The sequence below is a fragment of the Macrotis lagotis genome, chromosome X (assembly GCF_037893015.1).
Source record: "Macrotis lagotis isolate mMagLag1 chromosome X, bilby.v1.9.chrom.fasta, whole genome shotgun sequence".
Taxonomy (NCBI): Eukaryota; Metazoa; Chordata; class Mammalia; order Peramelemorphia; family Peramelidae; genus Macrotis; species Macrotis lagotis.
Window position 1 is genome coordinate 633,159,474 of NC_133666.1, and position 24,639 is coordinate 633,184,112.

At 40.6% G+C, this 24,639-nt stretch overlaps 1 protein-coding gene across 1 annotated transcript; it reads right to left on the reverse strand.

The window, feature by feature from the left end:
• Nucleotides 1-321: 321 nt before the first annotated feature.
• Nucleotides 322-3,351, reverse strand: FEM1A (fem-1 homolog A). The gene has a single exon (XM_074203957.1). The coding sequence runs from the start codon at nucleotides 2,543-2,545 to the stop codon at nucleotides 563-565; it is 1,983 nt and encodes a 660-aa protein (XP_074060058.1). The 5' UTR covers nucleotides 2,546-3,351; the 3' UTR covers nucleotides 322-562.
• Between the last annotated feature and the right edge of the window lie 21,288 nt (nucleotides 3,352-24,639).

Sequence of the window (24,639 nt, forward strand, 5' to 3'; positions counted from 1 at the left end):
AAATTGGCTTGCTCCTTGGATGGCAAAATTGCGTCACTGCGACCCGTCAGTCAGGAGACCCCCTACTCAAGAAGCCCTGATAGCTGATTGGCATCACTGGGTATGCAAGGGGAAAGAGGGAAGAGTACAGCACTCTCTGCCTCTATCTCGTGTTCCAGTAGGTTAGGAAGGCAAAGGCTTCCATCCCTCTGCCCCTAGGGTAAGGTCAAGGAAAGCCTCCTAGCACACAGGAGGTTAGGTAAAGACAGAACTCATAGAAGAACTTGCATCTCTTTCTCCCTTCTAACAATAAAGTGAATTGAGGGAAGGTAGCTCTACTGGTGCACTTCCCTGAAGGCCTTTATGGTGTACTAACTCTGGATTTCTCACTCAAAGGAGAAGTCATTGGGGAATACGGAAGCTCTAGACCCCACCCCTGAGGCACATTTTACCAGAAGCCATCCCACACCATCTGGATGGTGGGAAATATAAGGTGCTGGAGAGCCCTGGTAGCTCCCTCTTCACTGAGGATGACTGAGCAAGGAGGGATGGTGAGGGGTAGCCCCTTCCCCCCCCCCCCCATTCAGTGCAGTTCAATGAAAGCCTCCAGTTCTTCAGGGATGAAGCCCTTGTATGGGACCTTGTGCTTGTCTAGTGCACGGGCTGCAAGGCACTGGAGGGTGATGTAGTTGAAGGGCTGCATGGTGCTCTTGCTGAGCAGCTTTTCATCCAGCAGCTCGTAGGCTGTTTTCTTGAAGGCATTAGTGGCATCCATATGGGCACCAGCCTCCATCAGGGCACTCATGATCAGGGGGCAGTTGTTCTGGGCAGCTATGTGCAAGGGGGTGTTGTTGTCAAAGTCCCTGCTGTCCGGGTCGGCCCCGCATTCCAACAGCACGTTCACCACATGCAGAGAAGGGAACTTGCCCACGGGGTAGCGGCCCACAGCGGTAGTGTCCTTGTCCACAGCCATATGCAAAGGAGTGAAGCCGTTCTTGCCGCGGGGGCTGCATTTCAGAAGCCTGTAGACAGTCTGCCGTTTGAGATGCTCTTGTTCGGGGGTACACTCCACTTTTTCCAAAAGGTAAATTAGGTGGAGGATGATGGCAAGGGCTTTGGTGAACTGCGAGGAGTCCCCGGGCTCTTTGGGGTGCTGCAGAGCCCGCTCCACTTCCCGGACTCCTTTACTGAGCACACCCATGAGGTCAGCGAAGCCGATCTGGGTCCCCAGGCTGCCCTTGGTGGTTCGGTCCTGAAGCACGTAGGAGAAGAGTTCCGCAAAGGAGAGGAAGCTGCTGGCCGTCATGGGGCTCAGGGGTTCCAGGTTGCTCTGCTGCATGTCTAGCGCGTACTTCCACAGGTGGATGCACCTTTCGAAGTTGCCCGAGTCCGCGTAGACCGCCCCTCGGTAGCGAATGTAGTAGGAAGTGTCGGGGTGGGAGGGTCCCAGGATGCGCTCCCGGATCAGCAAGGCCTGCATCCGCATCTCGTCGGGGTCGGTGATGAGCGCTTCCAGCTCTTCGGCCGTGTTCACTTCTCTGGAATAGTCGTAGGCCAGGACGAGCTGCTGAGGCTGGGGCTTGGGCAGGTACTGGCCGCCCTGGTGCCGCAGCTCCATGGCCCTCCTCCAGTACTTGAGGGCGCCCAGCAGGTCCCTCTTTTTGTCCACGAAGGTGGCCCCCAGCAGCTCCAGGGCCTCCACGGCGGCTTCCCGGCTGGTGGGGCAGTAGCTCTCGTGGGGCTCCTGCGCGGCGGCGCCCTGGCCCTCCTCCTCCGGCGCCGGCGGCGGCGGCGGCGGCTCGGGCCGGACGCGCGGCTCGGGGGCCGGCTGCTCCTGGATGAGGTACTCCACGATGTTGGTGTGGCCCGTGACGCTGGCGGCCAGCAGCGGGGTCATGCCGTAGCCGTCCCGCTCCATGCGCGCCTTGCAGCCCAGCAGCAGCTGCAGGATCTCCAGGCTGCCGGACTCGGCGCAGTCGTGCAGGGCCGTGTTGCCCTTGGCGCTGCGCCGGTTCACCTGCGCCCCCTGCTCCAGCAGGTAGCGCGCGATCTCGCAGTGGCCCTTGTAGCAGGAGATCATGAGGCAGGTGTGGCCGTGCCGGTTGGCCACCTCCAGGTCGGCCTGGTGCTCGCCCACCAGGTAGCGCACCACGTCCAGGTGCCCGTCGAAGCAGGCGGCGCGCAGCGGCGTGGAGTTGGTGCGGGTGGTGCGGTTGACGGAGGCGCCGCGCCGCAGCAGGCTCTGCACCACGCCCAGGTGGCCGGCGGCCGAGGCGGCCCACAGCGGCGGCGCGCCCTCGATCGTCTCCCCGTCGAAGTGCACCGAGCCGCCGGCCTCCACGCTGGCGCCGCAGCGGTCCACCAGGTACTCCACCACCTCCAGGTGGCCGTAGCGGGCGGCGATCAGCAGCGGGGTGCCCCCGGCCGCCGGGCCCCCCGCCGCCCCGGCCGCCGGCTCCCCGGTCAGCTCGTCCAGCTCCTCCCGGCTGCGGCCGCTCAGGAGCTTCTGCAGCAGCTGCAGCTTGCCGTCGCGCGCCGCGTTGTACACGGCCGTGCGCAGATCCATGGCGCGTGCCGCTCCCCGCCCATCGGCCGCGCGGGGCTGGGGCGGGCCCGAGCCGAGCCGAGCCGAGCGGAGCCGAGCCGAGCCCCGGCGGCGGGCGGACTAGAGCCCGGCAACCTTCACCCGCTCCGCCGCCGCCATCTTAGGCCTGTCGCGGGCAGGACAAAATGGCTCCCGGCGGCGGGGAGGAGCTGGCGGGGGGGGGGGGGGGGGGCGCCCGCCGCGCGCGAGGTCCGCTGGGAAATGAAGTTCTCCGTTCAAGACGACGCCGGCGTCCCGGAAGGATTAGGAGGAAGCGGGAGGGTGGGGTGGGGGTGGGGCGCTCGACTAAACCCGGGGAGAGAGGGGCTGTGTGGGAATTGTAGTTCCCACCGACGCGTCTCTGGCGGTGGCGGGGCCGGGGTGAGCGATCCGGCTCGAACTATGCTTCCCAAGATGCAAAGCGGCTCCCTCCCCTCCCCCCGTCCCACTCTCCTCTCGACTGGGGTTCGAGAAAAGCGAGGAATCTCGGGACAGGCTGGGCTCTTTCTAACGTCACCGCCCGTCGGCCAATAGCAAGCGGACGATCGCTCTGGATTCGTTTGCTCCTGCCGCGCCCGCCTTAACCGCCAGAGACTCCATTTCCCGACGAGCGTTGGGAGCGAGAGAGCGGCAACCGGCCAATCAGGAGCTCAGCTGGTGGACCGCCTTCCGGCTCGGGCGGATGGAGACGGGGTTTGCTTGTGCTTCCCTATCGCCTAGCAGAGAGGGAGGGGGCGGCTGGGGAGCCCCGAGGAGATGGTTTTCCTCTGCGCCTCGGAAGGCGCCGGCCCGCTCACTCCCTCTTTATTTCTTCTGTGTCGTAGGTGGGACCGTGCGGTCATGGACGCAGTGGGCCCAGCCTCCCAGCAGCGCCTGGGCTGGAGGGGGGCGGTGAGGAGATGGGGAGACCCAGGTCCGGAGAGGGCACCGTGCCGGAGCCATGCCAAGCGTCGGAGATGGAGGACAGGCAGAAGACAGCCAAGTAGAGAGAGGACGGAGGAGCGGTTCACAGAGGGAGGGCCCTGCCAAGGCCCCGCATGGGCAGCCACCGGGACCGACCCCCCAGCTTCGGCCGAAAGAGAAGGGCGCTTGAAGTCAGGAGTGCCAATGCTGCCTCGGATTGGACTAGCGGGGGGACCCTTGGCGTGTCACTCCACCTTCTCTAGGGGCTTGGACTGAATGGTCCAAGCTTTCCAGCTCTACAACAGCTTCTCCAAAGGCCCTGCAATCTGGAATATCAGAGCTGACCATCTTACTCGGCATGTGCCACACTGGAAGGACAGAAGAACCGCATCTTACCCACATCCACTCCCAGTCACTTGGCCTCTCTTGAGTCCTCCTGGCTTTTCCATTTTATATAAAGGGGATAGGACCAGCCAGGGGTTCTTGATCTTGAGTCTGTGAACCTGATTTTTTTTACCAAAAGTTTCCATCACTCTCAATATGGTTTATTTCCTTCACAATCTTCCACATTTAAAAAGCATTCTGAGAAGGGTTTCATAGGTGTCATCAGACTACCAAAGGTGTCCCAACTCAAAAAAAGGGACAAAACCTGGGTTACTTCCAGTGGTTCTGTATCACTCCACAAGATCAAATGATAAAATCTGGTGTTTTAAGCACATGAGTGATATTGTGTGGGGGACAAATGCCAAAGTATAAAGAGAAAGTTTTATGAGACAAAAGCAAAAGACCCAAGAATCACATTTATCCTAACGTGATCCCCACCCTGCGCACACACACACTGACCCACCCTCATTAATGAGGAATATGGTCTTCACGATCTAGACGCTTAAATTAATCTAAGGAAAAAAGCATATAATTCAAACCAAAACCAGAATATCCCTTCAACCCCAGAACTTGAATGGACAGACAAGGTGAGGTCAGTTGACTTCACCAATATTCTAGAAGTTGTTTGTCAGGGGAAGAGGGGCAGAAGAGACACAGTTCGAATCTATAATCTTCCACTGAAGAAATCTCAGACTTTATCCCGTTCAATATGGTACTGATAGATTTATCCTATTACTTACAGAAAATGAATCTGGATAAAAGATGCCAAAAGGTCTTTGAGGCCCAAATGAATCTCAGAATTTATTTCCAACTTAATGGATAGAGAGAATTTGTAACTGAAAAATTAAATTAAGATTACATGTAAAAGGCTTTTTATTGTCTACAGGAGATATATTGACAGTCATTTGATGTTTTGTTTTTTTATCCAAAACCCAAGTTTTTTGGTATTTTTTTTCTCCTATCAAGTAGAAATGAATCACTGAGAAAATAAATCCACTGAGCCAAAAATAGTTGACATTTATGCCACTCATCCTGTTAGTATCATGGAGAGGGATGGACTTGGAGGGACACTGGCTGGTTGATCATGGGAAAATCATTTCTCTACACCTTAGTTTCCACATGTGTAAATAGGATTTTAAAAGTTCATACTATACAATGTTTTTAAGACTCATAAGATAATATTTGCTTTGCAAACCTTAAAGTGGCATAAATGTCAACTACTTTTGACTCAGTGGATTTAATCATTTGTGCTCAAAGGTGGGAGGTGGGAGGGGTAAAGTTTTTTCCCTGGTCTTCTGAAAGTTTTTCTTTTGCCCAAATTTACTTCCTGGAAGTGAGTAATCTGATAAATCTGGGAAGTACATAGTACCTTTTCTCACAGCATGTGTTTCTCAGAGTGAATTTTCTGCACATTTTGCTAAAATCTAAATTCAGATATGGAATCTGAATCATTATTTCAACCAGACTCTGAAAGCTATAAAGCAGCAATAACTAGATTAATCAGCAACTCAGAGATGTAATTTCAATAAATAATAAAGTATTACAATTCTGTTTTTTCAGTCACAAATTCTCCACCTCCCTGTGAAAGTATTACAATTCTGTTTTTTCAGTTACAAATTCTCCACCTCCCTGTACCCCCTACCCAACTCATTGAGATAGTAATATTATACCTAATATAAATATGAAGTCATTCAAAACACATTAGCCATGTTCCATGTTTTAAAAAATGTTAATTTGAATTTGGGGTTCATCAGTTCTCTATCTTGTGGCACATAACATTTTTCGTCACAAGTCCTTTGGCATTCTGGTGGATCATTGATCACAGTTGTTAAGTCTTTCAAATTTTTAATAGTGTTATTATATACATTATCCTTCTTCCACTCGTTTTACTTTGCCTTATTTCAAATGTCCTCCAAAGTTTTTCTGAGACAATCCCCTTCATTTCTTACAGTAGTATTCCATTACATTCCTCAACTATAGTTTGTTCACTTATTCCCCAATTGATGTGTATCCCTCCAGTGACAAATTCTTTTACTCTACAAAAAGAACTACTGTAAATATTTTTGTACATATGGTTTCCTTTTTTTTTCTTAAATCTCCTTGGAGTATAGACCTAATAGTGGTATTGTTGGGTCAAAGGTTATGCACAGTTTTATAGTCCTTAGGATATAGTTCCAAAATGTTCTCCAGAATTGTTGAACTACTACTTCATAGCTTCACCAACAGTATATTCATGTAACATTTTTTCCACATCTCCTTTATCATTTGTTATTTTCCTTTTCTGTGATCTTAGCCAATCTAATGGATGTGAGGTGGGTGCCTCAGAATTGTTTTAATTTGTATTCCTCTAATCAGAGATTTAGAACATTTTTTCCCATACAACTATGACAGCTTTGATTTCTTCTTCTGAAAACTACCTGTTCATATCCTTTGACCATTTATTAATTGGAGAGTGGTTCTTATCTCTATAAATTTGGCTAGGTTTTTTACATATTTGAGAAATCAGAGAAACTTGCTGCAAAATTCCTCCCCCCATTTCCTGCTTTCTAATTTTGGCTGAATTGGGTTTTTTTGGTACAAAAACTTTAAAATTTTATGTAATCAAAATTAACCATTTTGTCTCCTGTGGACCTCTTTATCTCTTCTTTGGTCATAAATTCTTCCCCCCCCCTTCATAGATCAAGAGGTAATTTTTTACAAACTCCCCTAATTTGCTTATGATATTACCCTTTATATCTAAGCCATATACCCATTTTGAACTGAATTTGGCATTATATATTAGGTAATACAACATGAGATGTTGATATGTGTCCAATTTCTACTAGATTCCAGTTTTACCAGGAATTTTTGTCAAATGGTAAATTAGATTATTGAACACTAGGTTACTGTGCACATTTGCTTCAGTATATTGTGTATCTAATCTTTTGGTCAACCATTCTATTTCTTATCCAACATCAAAATTTTTTTTATTGATTACCTACCTCTCTGTGGTAGAGCTTGAGATCTGGTACTCCCCAAGCTCCTTTCCTTTACATTTGTCATCAACTCTCTTGATATTCTTGTCCTTTTGTTATTATTTTTTCTTGCTCTATAAAACAATTCTTTGGTAGTTTGATTAATATAGTACTGAATAAGTAAATTAGTGTAGGTAGCATTGTCATTTATATTGATTTAGACTACTCATGAGCAATTAATATTCATTTATTTAGAACTGTCCTTATTTGTGTCTAGTGTTTTATAATTGTGTTCATATGGTTCCTGTGTATCTTGGCAGGCAGACTCTCAAACATTTTATACTGTCTGCATTTATTTTAAATGGAATTTTTCTTTTTGTCTTTTCCTGCTGGATTTTTGTTGATAAAAATGTGATAATTTGTGTGGTTTTATTTTTGTATCCTACAATCTTGATAAAGTTTTTAATTGTTCAAATTAGATTTTTTAAGTTGGCTTTCTAGGATTTTTTTTTTTAGTTTTTTGCAAGGCAAACGGGGTTAAGTGGCTTGCCCAAGGCCACACAGCTAGGTAATTATTAAGAATCTGAGACCGGATTTGAACCCAGGTACTCCTGACTCCAAGGCCCGTGCTTTATCCACTAAGCCACCTAGCTGCCCCCTAGGATTTTCTAAGTAAACCATCTTATTGTATTCAGAAAGTGATAGTTTTGTTTTCTCATTACCTCCACTTATGCCTTCAAATTCTTGTCTTATTGCTACAGTTAATATTTCTAGTATAATACTAAATAATAATGGTGATAAATGGACATCCTCACTTCACCTCTGATTTTGTTAGGAAGGTTTCTAGTTTATCTCCAATACAGATAATATTTGCTTTTGATTTTAGTCAGATAGTATTTATTTTAAAAAGAGTTCCATTTATTTCTATATTTTCTTGTGTGTGTGTGTGTTTTGTGATGCAATTTGAGTCAATCATTTGCCCAGGGTCACATGGCTAATAAATGTCAAGTATCTGAAACCACAATTGAACTCAGGTCTTCCTCACTCCGGGGCCAGTGCTCTATCCACTGTGCCACCTATCTGCTCTGATTTCTAGTGCTTTTAATAGGAATGAGTATTATATTTTGTCAAGACCGATAATTTTCCTAATATTGATATATCACTATTTTTCAAATTACCACCAAAAAGAAGCAATTGTAATTAAAGTGCAAATTAATTTTGAAACACACCTGAGTTCAATTGTGGTTTTTGTCATTTACAAATCACCGAAAAATATGAAATTTACTATAATGTGGTGGCATGAAAAAAAAGTTTAATGTCAAAAAAGGCTACTTAAGCTATAAAAAAAAGTTGGAAAAGAGTTAAAAGAACATTAACTTTTGAGTCATAGGATCTTGGTTTCAAATACCAGATCTGTTGCATACCATTGATATGAACTTGGATAAATCACTTGACTTCCCTATGCCTCAGCACCTTAATTTAAAATGAGCAGATTGGCTAGAAGGCAACTAAAAGCCTTAAAGCTAATGATCTCTGTGGTCTATTCTAACTCTGATGTTTAGTGATTCTGACTACTAGTCAGATAACTTGGGGAAGTCAACCTTCTAGTTTTAGTTTATCTGTTGGATATAGAGAATAATGTTTGTCTTATCTACCTAATTGGTCAATCCACAAACATTTATTAAGTGCTGATTATTTGCCAGGCACCATACAAATAGCAAAAATACTCTCTATCCTTAAGGAACATAAGTTCCTTAAAAATGATAGGATTACTAGGTAGAAGTATAAACAATCTAAGAGAAGCCAGTAGGAGTTGGGGAGACAAGAAAGGTTTTCTGCAAAAAGTAGACAAACTGGAAAGAGTTTTAAATATCAAATAGAGGTATTTATATTTGATCTAGAGGTAATAGCTACTAAAGTTAATACTGAGTAGGCGTGACATAGATCTATCCCTTAGGAAAACCACTTTGGTATCTGAGAGGAAGATGGATTGGAGTAGGGTAAGACTTGGGGGAGAGAAACTATTTTAGTCTAGGAGAGAAGTGAGGAGCACCTGTACCTCTGGTCAATAGTGGCTGAGTGAATGGAAATGGAAGACTCATTAGAGAGGTCTTGTGGAGACAGAAACAAGATTTGGCAGCTGAATGGGTATGTGGGGTTGTGAGAATGTGGAGTAAAGAATGAGGTTGGGAATCTGGTAGGATAGTCTGGAAGTTAGAAGAGAGGTAGGATGTTTGTGTGTATGGGAAAGTTAAGAGTTCTGTGTGATGTTAAAACAGTATGAGACAGAATTTATGAGTAATTATTTTATTAATTATTATAGCATAGAATTAATAAAAGGGGTCAGTGACATTCTTGAAAGTCAAAGACCTCTCATGGAACTCATTTGATATTTAAATGCTCTTAGAAGAGTGGATGTTACTGGGGGTGGCTATCCATTCTGATTGGTTAGCAAGTAATGAGAGAATGAATATTCTAATGAGAAGTGGGCATATTCAAATGAGGGACTGGGAAACTTTGACTTTGATCAAATCACCATAGCCTTGGGCAAGCTAGATAAAGGATTTAGCTCATTCTTGCCCAAACTTGCCTGAATAAAACATAATAGGCTGGAATTCATCTTTGATTAAATTTTTTGTAAGGTTTTATAGTTCGATAAGGCAACAATTCCACCTAGGTAAGATAGTCCAAGTAAGGTAAATTTTGGTGAAAGGTCAGGGGTCTTCCCAATAATTTGATATTTTGTAGTCTTTCCTGTCTTGAACATTCTATGTGGTATGTTTGAAGGTCTTTTAGGGTTGTGACATTGTATGTCTCTCCCAATTGACTGACTGGCCACTGCATCTTTTTTTATGCTCTGTGTTAAATCTGAGAAAAGAACATTTGGGTTAAAAAAAAAAAACAACACCAATGTGAGAAATAATTCATTTGGATCCCTCCTCTATTCCAATCAATATCAATCAATCTGATTTCATAGGAGTAGTTATTAGAAGTTCTGTATATTAGGTCTCAGATCTATGAACTGCAGAATGTGAGATCACTTGTGTAGTCACAGAAAACTCTCCATCCTTGTTTTTCCTTCTCTTAATGACCAAGCCCAGTGTGTTGGAGGTGATACAATTACATAGAAAGTCCTCCAATTTATTTATTTTATTTATTTTTTAGGTTTTTGCAAGGCAATGGGGTTAAGTGATTTGTCCAAGGCCACACGGCTAGGTAGTTATTAAGTGTCTGTGGTCGGATTTGAACTCAGGTACTCCTGACTCCACTGCGCCACCTAGCCACCCCCTCCAATTTATTTTTGTACCTTTAGATCATTCTCTCTTGTCCCATATGAGTAGGTGACCTTCTTATGATCATCTTAAGACCTTTAGTTAATGGAGAAATTACTTGCTTCACAACTCATGACCCTGCTGACATATCATTTTTACTTGTTTTAGTGTATACCCAACCAATACAATTATTCTCTATTTTGTACTATTCTGAAATATCTAGCTATTGATCCCTATAAAAGTAGGGCCTAACAGTGCATCTCAGATTGTGAGGAAGATCTGAGGTCCATTTCATTAGAGGAAAATGTGGACCATTTAATATTGTTCCATTGGCTTAGAGTTCTGTCTTAGTCACTTTTTGTAGCTGGGACAATTTTAATCACTGTAGTATTAGATCAAACTAAAACAAAAAACCCCTGGGATTTTTAATGAATTGCCTAGGGTTTCCTGTTGTTGAAGTTCACCACAGTTTAGGAGATTGATTATTTTTGAATCTTACATCACTTTAGTTACTAAGAAATGGTTTCCAAATGAATATGAATCCCTTTGAAGTGAATCTCTTTTTCAGGATCTGTCTGTGTAGCTTCTGGATATGAAGTCTGCTTCTCTGTGGTTAAAAGAACATTAGATTTGGTATACAAACATTTGGGTTCAAGTCTCAATTCTATCACCTTTGGCATTGTAACCTTGGGCAAGTCATTTACAGAACAGAAATTCCTTTTTTTTTATTAAAAAAACTTTATTTTAAGAACTCTAATGTTATTTTATTTTTTTCTACTTACATGCAGAGATCATTTTCAGCATTTATGTTTTTGTAAGATTTTGAGTTCAACATTTTTTCTGTTTCCCTCCCTTCCCTCTCTGCCTCTCCTTGACAACAAGTTGGTTGGTTCATTGATTCTTATCCTTTGTTATCAAAGAAGACCAAAATGACATTACTATGTTTAAGACATATTACAGTGTGTCTGTCCTATTATGGCTGATCAGACCAATATGAGCTCAGAATGCTCTACCAGAGGTTGGGCACAAATAATCCATGTGAACAACTGGGGTGAGTACTCTAATCTTACAGATGTCATGTTAACTTTGAGCTGTCCCCTCACTGATGAGGGCACGCCATGCTGGGTGGTCCTGTGTCAGTGCTCCCAGGCTGCACAATCAATTCTAAAGTTCTTCAATGAGACTTTCAGGGTGTCTTGGTATTGCTTCTTCTGACCCCCATGTGAGCCCTGTGTGAGCTCTCCATAAAATTTTTTTTGGCAAGCATATATCTGGCACTCTAACAATGTGTCCAGCCCATCATAGTCGCACTCTTTGTAGTAATGTTGGAATGCTAGGCGTTTAGCTCAAGAAAGGACCACAATGTCTGGTATCTTCTTCTGACAGATGATTTTCAGAATATTCCCAAGACAATTTAAATAGAAGTGATTCAGTTTCCTGATATGGCACTGGTAGACTGCTCAGGTTTCACAGGTATATAGCAATAAGATCAGCACGATATGCTCTGTAGACCTTTAGTTTGGTATTCAGTCTAATACCTTTTCTCTTCCATACTTTCTTTCGGAGACTCCCAAATACTGAACTTGCTTTGTCAATGCAAGTGTCATCTTCATTGTCAATATATACCTCCTTGGAAAGGATATTGCCGAGGTAAGTGACTTGTCCACAAGTTGAAAACTTCTCCATTTGCTGTAATCAATGGTACTACAAATGGATGGTGTGTGGGGCTGGTTGATGGAGCACCTGTGTTTTCTAGGTGTTAATTGCTAGACCAAAATTAGCAAAAGCAGCAGAGAATTGATCCATATTTTGTTATATCTCAGCTTCAGAGGCTACATTGAGTGTACTATCATCTGCAAACAGAAGTCATGCCCCAACACTCCCTCCACTTTGGTCTTGGCTTGTAGCCTTTTCAAGTTGAAGAATTCCCACAGTGTGGTAATTGACCTTGAGGCCATGTTCATCCTCAGTGAAGGCATTTGATATCATGGCTGAAAACATCATGCTAAAAAAGCATGGGAGCAAGGATGCAGCTTGTTTCACTCCATTGGTGATGGGGAAATCTTGAGACCATTGTCCACTATCCAGAACCTGGGCATGTATGCTGCCATAGAACTGATGTGCAATACTGGTGAACTTCTCTGGGCAACCAAATTTTGACATAATTTTCCATAAATCCTCACAATTGACAGTATCAAAGGCTCCTTGGTCAGATTTAAAAATATCATATATATATATATATATATATATATATATGTATATATATATATATATATATACACACATACCTTGGTCAGATTTAAAAATATAATATCTCTCTCTCTGTGTGTGTATATATACACATATATATACCTCTGTTCTGTTTCTGGCATTTTTCCTGGAGTTGTTGGGCAGCAAACACCATATTGACTATTCCTCGACCCTTTCTGAAAGCACCCTGACTCTCAGGAAGGTGACCATCTTCCAGGTGAAGGATCAGCTGAAGTATCTTACCAGCAATGACTAAAAGATAAATGCCCCTGATTGTTAAAGGACAATCTTTTCCCTTTATCTTTATAGAGATGATGATGGAAGCACCCTTGAATTCTTGAGGGATAACTTCATGCCATATAACCTGGAAAATTTCAATCAGTTTTTGGATTAGCAATCCCCCTCCTTGTAGATCTCAGCTGTAATAGAATCAGCACCAGGTGCTTTGCCACTTGAAAGGATCCTAATGGCATTCAAAACTTCTTTAGTTGGAACTTCAGCTAGGAACTGATTGACTTCAACTTGAGATAAACAGTCTAAAAATAAACAGATAAACTTCTGCATTAATTGATGATTGTCTATTAAGCACACTGTGGAAGTGTTCAGCCCATCTCTCTAGGATCATGGCCCTATTGTTAATCATTGTGGATCCATCAGCACCGAGTAGTTGAGATGTGCCATATTTCTTTGGTCTATGAATAGCCTTCAGGGCATCATAAAAGCATTTTGGTTTTTTACTGTCTACATAAAATTGAATTTCATCTGCCTTCTTCCTGAGCCAAGAATCCTACATCTCTCTAACCTTCACTTGGACTTTACTAGTAATGACAACTAGTAATTTGATATGGATTAGACAAGTATTTTCATGTTTAACACATTTCCATATTAGTCATAGAACATTAATTTCTTTTGTTTTTTTAATTTTTGCAAGGCAATGGGGTTAAGTGGCTTGTCTAGGGCCACACAGCTGGGTAATTATTAAGTGTCTGAGGCCAGATTTGAACTCAGGTACTCCTGACTTGAGGACCAGTGCTCTTATCCACTGCGCCAACTAGCTGCCCCAGAACATTAATTTCTTAAACTGTGAGATGGAGATAATATTTTCCTCACCTGTAAGAATCAAATGATATAATAGATTTATAGTTGAAAGCAATTTTTGAGCTCATCTACTTATTTTGTCTTATTTTATGATAGAGGGAACTAAAGCCCAAATAGTATCTTATCAAGAGTCACAGAGATTGTAAGTGGCAAAGTTGGGATTTGGAAGCTCAGTCCTCAGACTCCCATTTCAACAAAATTTCCTGCTGGATGATGTGGTGTGCCAGATATTTCTAAAGCATTATATAAACCACAAAATGCTGTTATTTCCTTGTTGACTGGTGATCTTCATATAGGATTGCAAGACTTTATAATGCTCATATAATCTGGTAAAACTTCTTGTTTCTTCTAGCCTTCCCTTTGTCTATCATTTTTTTTCATTATTTTCTCTGCCCTCCCCCACACCCCCAAAATCTGAAAATTTCTATATTTGGAACATTCTAGATTCCTAATTTCCTGGTCAATCAGTGTCTCCCTTACTGTGACCTGGTACTAGGTGGAGAGGGGGATACCAGCTATGATGGATAGAAAGGTCTGAAATCTTATGGTCCATAGGGTTCCAAAGAGTTGGACATGTTTTTTTTTTGGGGGGGGGGTTGTTTTTTTTGGTTTTTTGTTTAGTTTTTGTGAGGTAATGGGGTTAAGTGGCTTGCCCAAGGACACACAGCTAGGATTTATTATGTATCTGAGACTGGATTTGAACCCAGGTACTCCTGACTCCAGGGCTGGTGCTCTATGCACTGCGCCACCTAGCTGCCCCTAGAGTTGGACATGTTTGAACAACTGAACAATAAAATCAGTGCCTGGCTCTTTTATTAGCAAAAACCCTTCTATATCATTCCATATACAATACTGGGAATACAAACACAAAAATGAAACATAAGGATAGGTTATTTTTTGTTTGTATCTCCAGTTCCTGGCTTAACAGGTGCTTAATAAGTATTTTTGAATGAATTTGATTCTAAGTAACTTTGGGAAGTAGATATTGCAAATATTATTATTCCCAATTAATATAGGAGGTCTGAGCTCAGATAGGTTAAGAGATTTATCTATGATTGTGCAGCTAGCAAATGAATTATATTTCTCCATCTTTTTTCACAAGAATACCTCAAGAGACTTTGTTAAATGCTTTCCTAAAATGGAAATAAATTCTTTTGCTCTTCTTACCTAGCAGTCCTGATGGGGGAAAAAAGATTAGGTTAGATAGGCATGCTCTTGATGGTTTCACGATGGCTCTTGGCAATCATTGCTTTTTTCCCTATTTGTTCACTGGACATCATTTTAATAGTACTTGCTAGAATTTTTCTGGGAATCAAAATCAGACTCAATGGCCTATAATTTGCTGATTTCAATCTCTTGTCTTATTTGGAAATCAGAATGTTTTCTCTTCTCCAAGTCCTCTGTATTGTTCCTATTCTCTCTGATAATTCAAAGGTTATTCACAATGGCTCAGCCATCATTTCTAGCATTTATTTCAGTATCTTACAGTTTTTTCCAGAGCAAGTTCTTTGGCTGCATTGAGATGAGCTAGCACCTGTGAATTGAATGAAAGTACAAATATCGATTTTAATATGCACACAGATATAATATAGAATAACATATGTTTATTATGTATATATTTCACATATGTATATGAAATGATATGCATATAGATACACAGAGAGATTCATTTATTCCCCTGGCTTTATGACTGGCATGAACAGTTGGGGAAGAGAAAATCATAGGCAACTAGTTTCCAGATACAGATAAGGAATGGGGGTAGGGAAGAAATTTGCCCATTTCCTCTTTTTGATTCTGCAGACTCGTTGCTATGGGGACTAGATGCAGCCAATACTTTTCTTTGAAGGACCCATTAAGTACTATTGAATAATAATAGATTGTCTGTGGCAGAACAGGCATGTGGCAAGAATGCATGCCATCCTTTAATAGGAGCATTTTGGTTTAAGTGCCCTGACACAGCATTCTTAATTGTCTTCCATTGTCCTCATTCTCAGAGCTGCCTAAGCTACATCCCAGGGGTTAAGTGACTAGTACCCATCAGCACTTTCCTGGCCAAAACTAGGACCTCCTTTGCTCTCTGTATTCAATTTTCCACTCCACATCCAAGTATGCTTAAAAAAGCAAACTAGAGTTCAGAGTTCAGAGATTATAATATTAATCCCAACTCTGCATGGCAAAGATTCATTGTATGACTTTGGGTAAATGATTTCCCCCATGGACTTTGGTTTCCTTCTCTGTAAAATACTTTGGGCTTATAGTTTTCTCTAAAGTTTCTTCCAAAGCTAACTTGCTGTTATTTGTTTGAATGAAAAGATCCCAGAAGTTGGCCATGGTGATCCAGCCCAGGATCCAATACAGGGTTAAAAAAGAGGCCCAACTGAATATAGGCACAAGAATTAGAACTAGAAAATAGATTTTGAGACCAACCTCAGTCAATAACTCTGTCTCCGTTTCCTCTCTAAAATAATACAGAAAAGGAGTATCTTTCCAAAACTAAGAATCTATAATAAGGTTTTGGTATAGATTAAAATGAACAATTGAAATAAGGTTGACTGTATCTTTCTAATTTTTTATTAACTATAATCCTAGACAGCCTTCTGTGAAGTAAAAATGGATCATGTGATCCTTCTTTGGCGACATCAGTTTTTCAGGGTTCTCTTACAACTGACCACTAGTAATTCATAGGAGACACCTCCATTTCACTTGCCATGCTCATTCCCACTACTGAACCTCCCCAAACTCAGATACCACGGGTCCCTTGAGTTTGACTGCATCCAACAAACATTTGCTGACCAGTCCAGCTCACTGTGATGGTAACATTCAGTACCTTGGGCAGAGACTTAATAATGTAAGGTATTATGATAAGCATTTCTCATAGTGTTGTCTTAGGTTTTGGTTTTGTTTTACACTTTTCACTTGTGTGTTGAAGTTTAGTCTATTATTCTGGATATCTCTGACTCCCCCTTCTCCTACTCCTCAAACCACCAATCTGATGTAAAGCTTTTCAGTTTTACTTAATACTTGAGGCAACCAGCTTGTGCAGTGGATAAGGAAGACCTGAATTCAAATTTGAGTTTAAGTCTAAGTTGTTAGACAATTTCTATGTGACCCTGAGTGAATTACTTAACTTCTTTGTGTCTCAATTCCCTCATAATATAAACAGATTGGACTTCTGAAAGACCCTTCCAGCTCTAAATCTATGATCCTTGCCCCTCCCTTCCATTCATTCAGTCCTCTGAACTGAGAAACTCTCTGCCCTAATAAAATGCCTTGAACTGTACTCCCTCTCATTCTTTCCCTGATCTTTGGAATATCCTCCTTTCAACTCTTTGCCTGTTGAATTCTTGCCCATCCTTTAAAGTCCAACTCAGATGCTGCCTCCTTCATGAAATCTTCCCTGATCTCTCTGTCAATAATGATTTGATCCCTCAGATCTCACATTGTCCTTTAATTTGTATCTCTTTAATGCAGTAAACTGGGAAACAATCTTTACAACTAATGTTTCTGACAAAGGTCTCATTTCTAAAATATACAGAGAACTGAGTTACATTTTTTAAAAAAAAGCCATTCCCCAATTGACAAATGGTCAAAGATATGCAAAGGCAATTTACAGATGAGGAGATCAAAGCAATCCATAGTCATATGAAAAATTTCTCTAAATCATTACTTATTAGAGAAATGCAATTTAAAGCTTCTCTGAGGTAACTACCTCACACCTCTCAGATTGGCCAATATGTCCTTCATGGTTCTAACATTCAGTATTCTGCATCTTATAAGCACTTAAAGTTTGCACCCTTTTAAACTCTCGTTTAGTTCTATCATTCTATCCAGAGAGGATAATGATCATTGTTGGAAGAGCTGTGGGAAATCTGGGACACTATTACATTGTTGGTGGAGCTGTGAACTTATCCAACCTTTCTGGAGAGAAATTTGGAACTATGCCCAAGGGCAACAAAAATGTGCATACTCTTTGATCCAGCAATACCACTACTGGGTCTATACCCTGAAGAGATGATGAAAAGGGGTAAAAACATCACTTGTACAAAAATATTCATAGCAGCCCTGTTTGTGGTGGCAAAGAATTGGAAATCAAGTAAATGTCCTTCAATTGGGGAATGGCTTAGCAAACTGTGGTATATGTATGTCATGAAACATTATTGTTCTATTAGAAACCAGGAGGGATGGGAATTCAGGGAAGCCTGGAGGGATTTGCATGAACTGATGCTGAGTGAGATGAGCAGAACCAGAAAAACACTGTACACCCTAACAGCAACATGGGAGTGATGATCAACCTTGATGGACTTGCTCATTCCATCAGTGCAACAATCAGGGACAATTTGGGGCTCTCTGCAATGGAGAATATCATCTGTGTCCAGAGAAACAACTGTGGAGTTTGAACAAAGACCCAGGACTATTACCTTAAATTTAGGAAAAAAACAACTGATATCTTATTGTCTGATCTTGCTATCTCTTATACTTTATGTTTCTTCCATAAGGATATGATTTCTCTCTCATCACACTCAATTTGGATCAATGTATACCATGGAAACAATGTAAAGACTGACAAATTGCCTTCTGTGGGGGGGGAGGGAAGTAAGATTAGGGAAAAAATTGTAAAACTCAAAATAAATAAAATCTTTAATTTTAAAAAAATGGACTTTCTCTGAAAAAAAGCAAAAAAAAGTAACTAATGAACTTAACATCAAATATTTTTTAATGTGTCTAATGTATCTACTAACTGTAACTATTTGAAGGAAAGGGCTTTGCTTTATCTAAGATTTCTGAATTTTTAAAAAATTTTCTCTAACTCTTAAAACAGGGCTGTTCACACAGAAATGTGTAATGTTTATTATGATTATATTTTGTCTTGGGCTGCTCAATGGTGCAGCCTGAAGTCAGGAAGACCAGAGTTCAAATTTGGCTTCAGACACTAGTGTTGTGACTCTGGACAAGTCACTTAACTCTGTCTCAGTTTCCTCATCTGTAAAATGAACTGGAGAAGGAAATAGCAAACAACTCTAACTTCTTTGCCAAGAAAACTCCAAATGGAGTCACAGAGGCATACAAGACTGAAACAACAATATACCTTGTCTTCCCCATTATATAGTTAGTTCTTCATCTTCATCTGTGCAATTTCCTCAGGCTCCAGAACAGAATTTTGGGCTTAATCATTAGCACATATTTACTAACTTAAAATATGCCCCTTAAAAGGAAGCTATAATTTAGCATGGGCTAAGCCCATCTAGACCAGGGGATGGAGACATTATCATCTTCCCTTGCATCAAGAAACATGTTGGATGAATGAGTTGCATACGGAGGAGAATGTCTATCTTTTGGGTTCACACACACACACACACACACACACACACACACACACACACACATATACTAAAGGCTGATGCAAATATAGACAAATGCTCATTCCCCTCCCCTCACTTTGAGGAGTCCTGTAGTGTGACATCAGTGGAAACAACTGAATAGGGAACAATAAGAATACCTGAATTCCAGTCCCAGGCCTGCTTTTAATGAGCTATCTGACTTTGGACAAATACTGTCAACTCTCTCGGTCTTATTTTTTTCTCATCTATAAAGTAAGAGGATTGGACTAAGGGATATTATAGTTCTGACACTATTCTAAGATTCCTTCCAATTCTGAAGTCTTTTTAGCTCTAATGTTTTTATTTTTGTTTTTAGGGGTTTTTTTGCAAGGCAATGGGGTTAAGTGACTTGCCCAAGGCCACACAGCTAGGTAAATATTAAGTTCTGAGGCTGGATTTGAACTCAGGTCCTCCTGACTCCAGAGCCAGTGCTCTATCCACTGCACCACCTAGCTGCCCCTTAGCTCTAATGTTTCATGTTCCTGTGTCCTTTGTGGTTCTAACATTTAGTATTCTGCATCTTATAAGTGCTTAAAGTTTGGACCCTTTTAAGCTCTCATTTAGTTCTATCATTCTATATCTTATTTTAGAGAATGGTACTCTCTTACCTCACCTAATCTAGAAGTACAGCAGGCTACTCATGGACCTAGCCCCACTGCTGATGAAAGCTCTTGACCAGCTCTGTTTTCAGCCTGGGCTATTGTGGTCCCACCTTTCACCTTGGGGCCCCTAGTGACTCTCTGACCAGGAGTCTTGTGATCTTGGAGCTAGACTTAGTGTAGATGCCTTAGTGTAAACACCTCATTGACTTTAGTCTTACTGCAGCTCAGAACTCCCAAATTCAACCAGCCTCAGCCTTCTCAGCAGGAATTATGTGTGGGCCACCACATCCTGTCTATGATTCATTTTAAAGGGGTATTGGTACCTATTTGTCTGATACAATGAAGTCATTGAGAATGATATCATAGGTCAGTTATTTCCTTGACTCAGGGATAGTTCTAAAAATACTCTCATCTCTTACTTCATGTTATCAATCCAGGGGTCAATCTCAAGTTCCCATTCATCCCCTCTAGGGAAATATAACCATATTTTTTATTAAGGTGTCTGATGATAACATTTTCTCTGCTTGTTAACAGGCTATCAGGGTTTTGGTTACCTGGGAAGAGGGTTTCAATATGTCTGGAGCAGATGTGAGAGCTGGAGGGTAGCACTAGATAATGTTGAATCAATGCACCTTAATTTTTATTAGGAAGGCACTTGGCAGTCTCCTGTCCCTTAGAGGCTCTCTCTGAGTTTTCACAGATCTAATTTGTTCCTGACTGTTAACATTGTTTCACCCAGGATATGAAACGGAGAAAAATGGAGGGAGGAAAGAGTATAAGAGGAGAAGCTGATTTATGCTAAAAGAATCAGATCTCCAAGAAAATATAATAAAAATAACAATTTGACCTAAATTAATTTATTTATTCAGTACTATATCAATCAAACTACCAAAAATTATTTTATGGAGCTAGGAAAAAATGACAAAATTCATCTGAAGAACAGAAAGTCAATATTAACAAGAGAATTAATGAAAAAACTGCTACAAAGCAGTAATCTTCAAAAACATTCTGGTACTGGCTAAGCAATATGGATAGGTGGAATAGGTATAAAATAGGTATAAAATACACAGAAGTAAATGACCATAATAATATGGTGTTTGATAAACCAAAAAATTCAAGCTTTTGGAACAAGAACTCATTATTTCACAAAAACTGCTGGAAAAAAAAATAGAAAGCAGTTTGCCAGAAAACTAGGTACAGACAAACCTCTCATATCATATACCAAATTAAGCTCAAAATGGATATATGATTTAGACATAAAGTTTGATATCATAAGCAAATTAGGAAAATGAGAATAGCTTGCCTGTTAGATTTAAAGAGGAAGGAAGAATTTTGATCAAACAAGAGATAGCATTATGGGATGTAAAATGGATAAATTTAATTACATTAAATTTAGTGGATAGAGCTCTGGACCTGGAGTCAGGAAGACTCTTGTCTCAGACACTAGTTGTGTGACCCAAGGCAAATTACTTAATTCTGTTTGCCTCAATTCATCATCTGTAAAATGAGCTAGAGAAGGAAATGGCAAAGAATTGCAGTAACTTTACCAAGAAAACCCCAAGTAGGGTTAGAGAGAGTCAGATGCAACTAAAATGATTGAACAACTACAAAAATTTTTGCACAAACAAAACTAATACAGCCAAGATTAGAAGGAAAGCAGAAAACTTGGGGGAAAGGTGTGTGTGTGTGTGTGTGTGTGTGTGTGTGTGTGTGTGTGTGTGTGTGTGTGTGTGTGTGTGTGTGTGTGTGTGAGCAAATTTCTCTGATAAAGGCTTCATTTCTAAAATATATAGAGAGCTGAGTCAAATTTATAAGAATATAAGTGATTTCCCAATTGATAAATGGTCAATGGATGAACAAGAAGTTTTCAGACCAAAAAAACAAAGCTATCTATAGATATAATAAAAATGCTCTAAATCATTTTAATGAAAGAAATGCAAATTAAAACAACTCTGAGGTGCCACCTCAGGTTGGTTAGTATGACATAAAAGAAAAGCAACAAATGTTGGAGGGGATGTAGGAAAACTGGGACACTAATGCACTATTAGTGAATTTGTGAACTGACCTAACCATTCTGGGAAGCAATTTGGAACTAATAGCTAAAGATGTGCCCTTTGACCCAGAAATACCAGTACTAGGTCTGTATCCCAAAGATTTTTTTTAAGAAGAAAAGGAAAAAATATTTGAACAAAAATATTTATAGCAGCTCTTTTTTGGTGGTGGCAAAGAATTGGAAATTGAGGGGATGCTCATCCAGTTGCAGAATGACTGAACAAGTTGTGGTTTATGACTGTGATGGAATACTATTGTGCTATAAGAAATGATGAGCAAGTGGATTTCAGAAAAACGTGGAAAAACTTATATGAACTAATGCAAAATGAAATGATAGAACCAGGAGATCAATAGTGCATTAGAATCATCTGGATCATGAGCATCATTAGCTATTCTCAGCAATACAATGATCCAAGACAATTCCAAAGGACTCAAGATGAAAAATGCTATCTGCCTCCAAAGAAAGAACTGATGGAGTCTGAATACAGATTGAAGCAAACTTTTTTTAATCTCATTTTATTGGGATTTTGTGGGTTTTTGGGGGAGGATGGATCTGTGTTTTCTTTCTCATCATGACTAATGTGGAAATATATATTATATATAATCTATATCAAATTGCTTACCTTCTCAATGAGAGAAACCTTTAAGAGAGAACTCAAAGTTTAAAAAATATTAAAATTGTTTTACATATAATTAGAAAAATTGAAAGATAAAAAATTGTGCACACTACACACTACACACACACACACACACACACACACACACACACACACACACACACAGAGTTAAGTCTCCTCAGAGTACCAGAGGATGCCAGAGTTGTAAGGGACCCCCCAGGGGTCTCCTAAACTTCACCTAAAGCACAAATTCTCTCTGCATTCCCTAACCTTTGCTTAAATACTTCCATTGTAAGGGACATTTCTTCCATTCCATTTTTAGGGACTTATCTTTACATTGTTAATTAAATCAAAATCTTTTCTTGTCCTTTCTTCAGGTCTTCTCCCTTTACCATCTTTACCCAGTGATATATACAAGACTACAAAAAAGCAGTATATACAGATTGATAAATTGAGAAGTCTATTATGACATTCTTCTTGATCCTTAGAAATAATAATAATGATGACTAATATTTATATGAATAGCACTTTAAGGTTTGCATAGTGCTTTATAAGCTATCTCATTTGGTCCTCATAATAACTCTGTTAAGTAGGTGATATTATTAAGCCCATTTTACAGATAAAGAATACACTGAGATGAGAAATGCCCCCAAGATCATATAACTAGAGAGTTGTCTAAGGCAGAATTTGAACTCAGGTCTTTCTGACTCTAAGACCTGACTCTATCTTATATCATTCAGCTCCAAAACTTCAAAGACCTTTTCTTGGAAATAGTCAGCATTTGTAGCAAGAACACAGATCTGGGAGTCAGAATTAGGCCTTAGTTCCTCCTCTAACCATCTGTGTGGCATTGCAGAAGTCACTTCTCTTCTCTTTCTCAGTTTCCTCCTCTAAGAGAAGGGCATCAGACTTAGATGATCCTTCTAGTGCTAAGGTTCTATAGAAGCATCATTGGAAATTAAAGTCAACCTACCTTCAATTTGTAGTAGTAAGCTAATTTCACATATAAGTCACATTGAGATTTTGGGGAAAAATACTGATAAAACTGTAGTCTTGGGATATATGATTTCAAACTATATTGAGGCAACAATTATTTATGGAATTCTTGAAGACCCTGCCAGCTGAGGATGAACTTGGGGTTCAACTAAACTGGATTATGTGACTAACATCTGAGAATCACATTATTCCCCATTGTCTCATATTTTGCTCCATTTTTTTGCTGTGAAGAATTGACTCTTCTTGTCATGACCAACCTTTCAATTTTGTGCCCTTTATCTCATCCCTTTTATCTCATTTGGGAGCTTGTCCCTTCAGCTATCCCTAATTAGTCCTTTCCTTCCCTACTTTCTATTACCGCAATGTCCTTAAGAAAGATTACTCTTGGGGCCGCTAAGTGGCGCAATGGAGCATCAGTCCTGGAGTCAGGAGTACTTGAGTTCAAATCCAAATAATTACCTAGCTGTGTGACCTTGGGCAAGCCACTTAACCTCATTGCCTTGCAAAAAACTAAAAAAAAAGATTACTCTTGATCCTATCATCTGTTCAAGATCTTATCCTCTAATGTTCACCTTTTGGATTCAAACTTTTAGAAAAAGTTTTTTTATTTGCATTTATTTATATTCTTTTATATTTAGTGCCTTCACTGCCTTTTCTCCCATGTATTGCCCTTCCTTTGCAGTCTGGATTCAGATATGAATGAGCAACTTCATTGCTTTCTCCAAAATGATCACATTCTCTTAACTGCTAAGTCTTATGGCCTTTTCTTAGTCCTTATGCTCTTTGATCTCTTTGCACCACTTGATACTGTTGATTGTCCCTCTTTCTGCAGACCTTCTCCTTTGCTTGTGACACTGCTCTCTCCTGATTCACCACCTACTTGTCTTTTTTTGTATTTCATTTCTTTTCAATTACATGTAAAGATAATTTTCAATATTCATTTTTGTAAGATTTTGAGTTTCAAATTTTTCTTCTTCTGTTCCCCCTCCCCAAACAATATGATATAAGTTGTACATGTATAATTATGTCAACATATCTCTATTATTCATGTTGTGACAAGAATTAGAACAAAAGGGAAAACCACAAGAAAGAAAAAACAAAACAATTTTTAGAGCGAAAATAATTTGCTTTGATTTGCATTAAGACCCCATAGTTCTTTCTCTGGATGTTTTTGATCACTGTATTGCTGGGAAGTGTGAAGTGTATCATAGTTGATCATCTCATAATGTTGCTGTTAATGTTTTTACCCATCTTACTTTCTCAATCTCATTTGTTGGATCATCATCTATGTCTTGCACCCTTTCAGGTTCTGATCTGTGTCCTTTTTTCTTCTCCCCCATGGTCTATACCCTCTTTCTCTGTAATCTCATCACCTTCAAGGGGTTCTGTTATCATTTCTATGCAGATAACTCTTAGATTTATATCTGCAGTTTTGGTTTCTCTCCTGAGCTCTAGTCCTGAATCACCACCTGTCCATTTTCAACTGCATGTCCCTTAGGCATTTAAAAACTGACATTTTTTCCAAAATGAATTTATAGGTATCTCTATTGCTATTCTTGTTCCTGTACTA

Excerpts from the sequence above, each read along its gene's own strand:
- FEM1A (XM_074203957.1), bottom strand. The coding sequence starts at position 2,545 with ATGGATCTGCGCACGGCCGTGTACAACGCGGCGCGCGACGGCAAGCTG.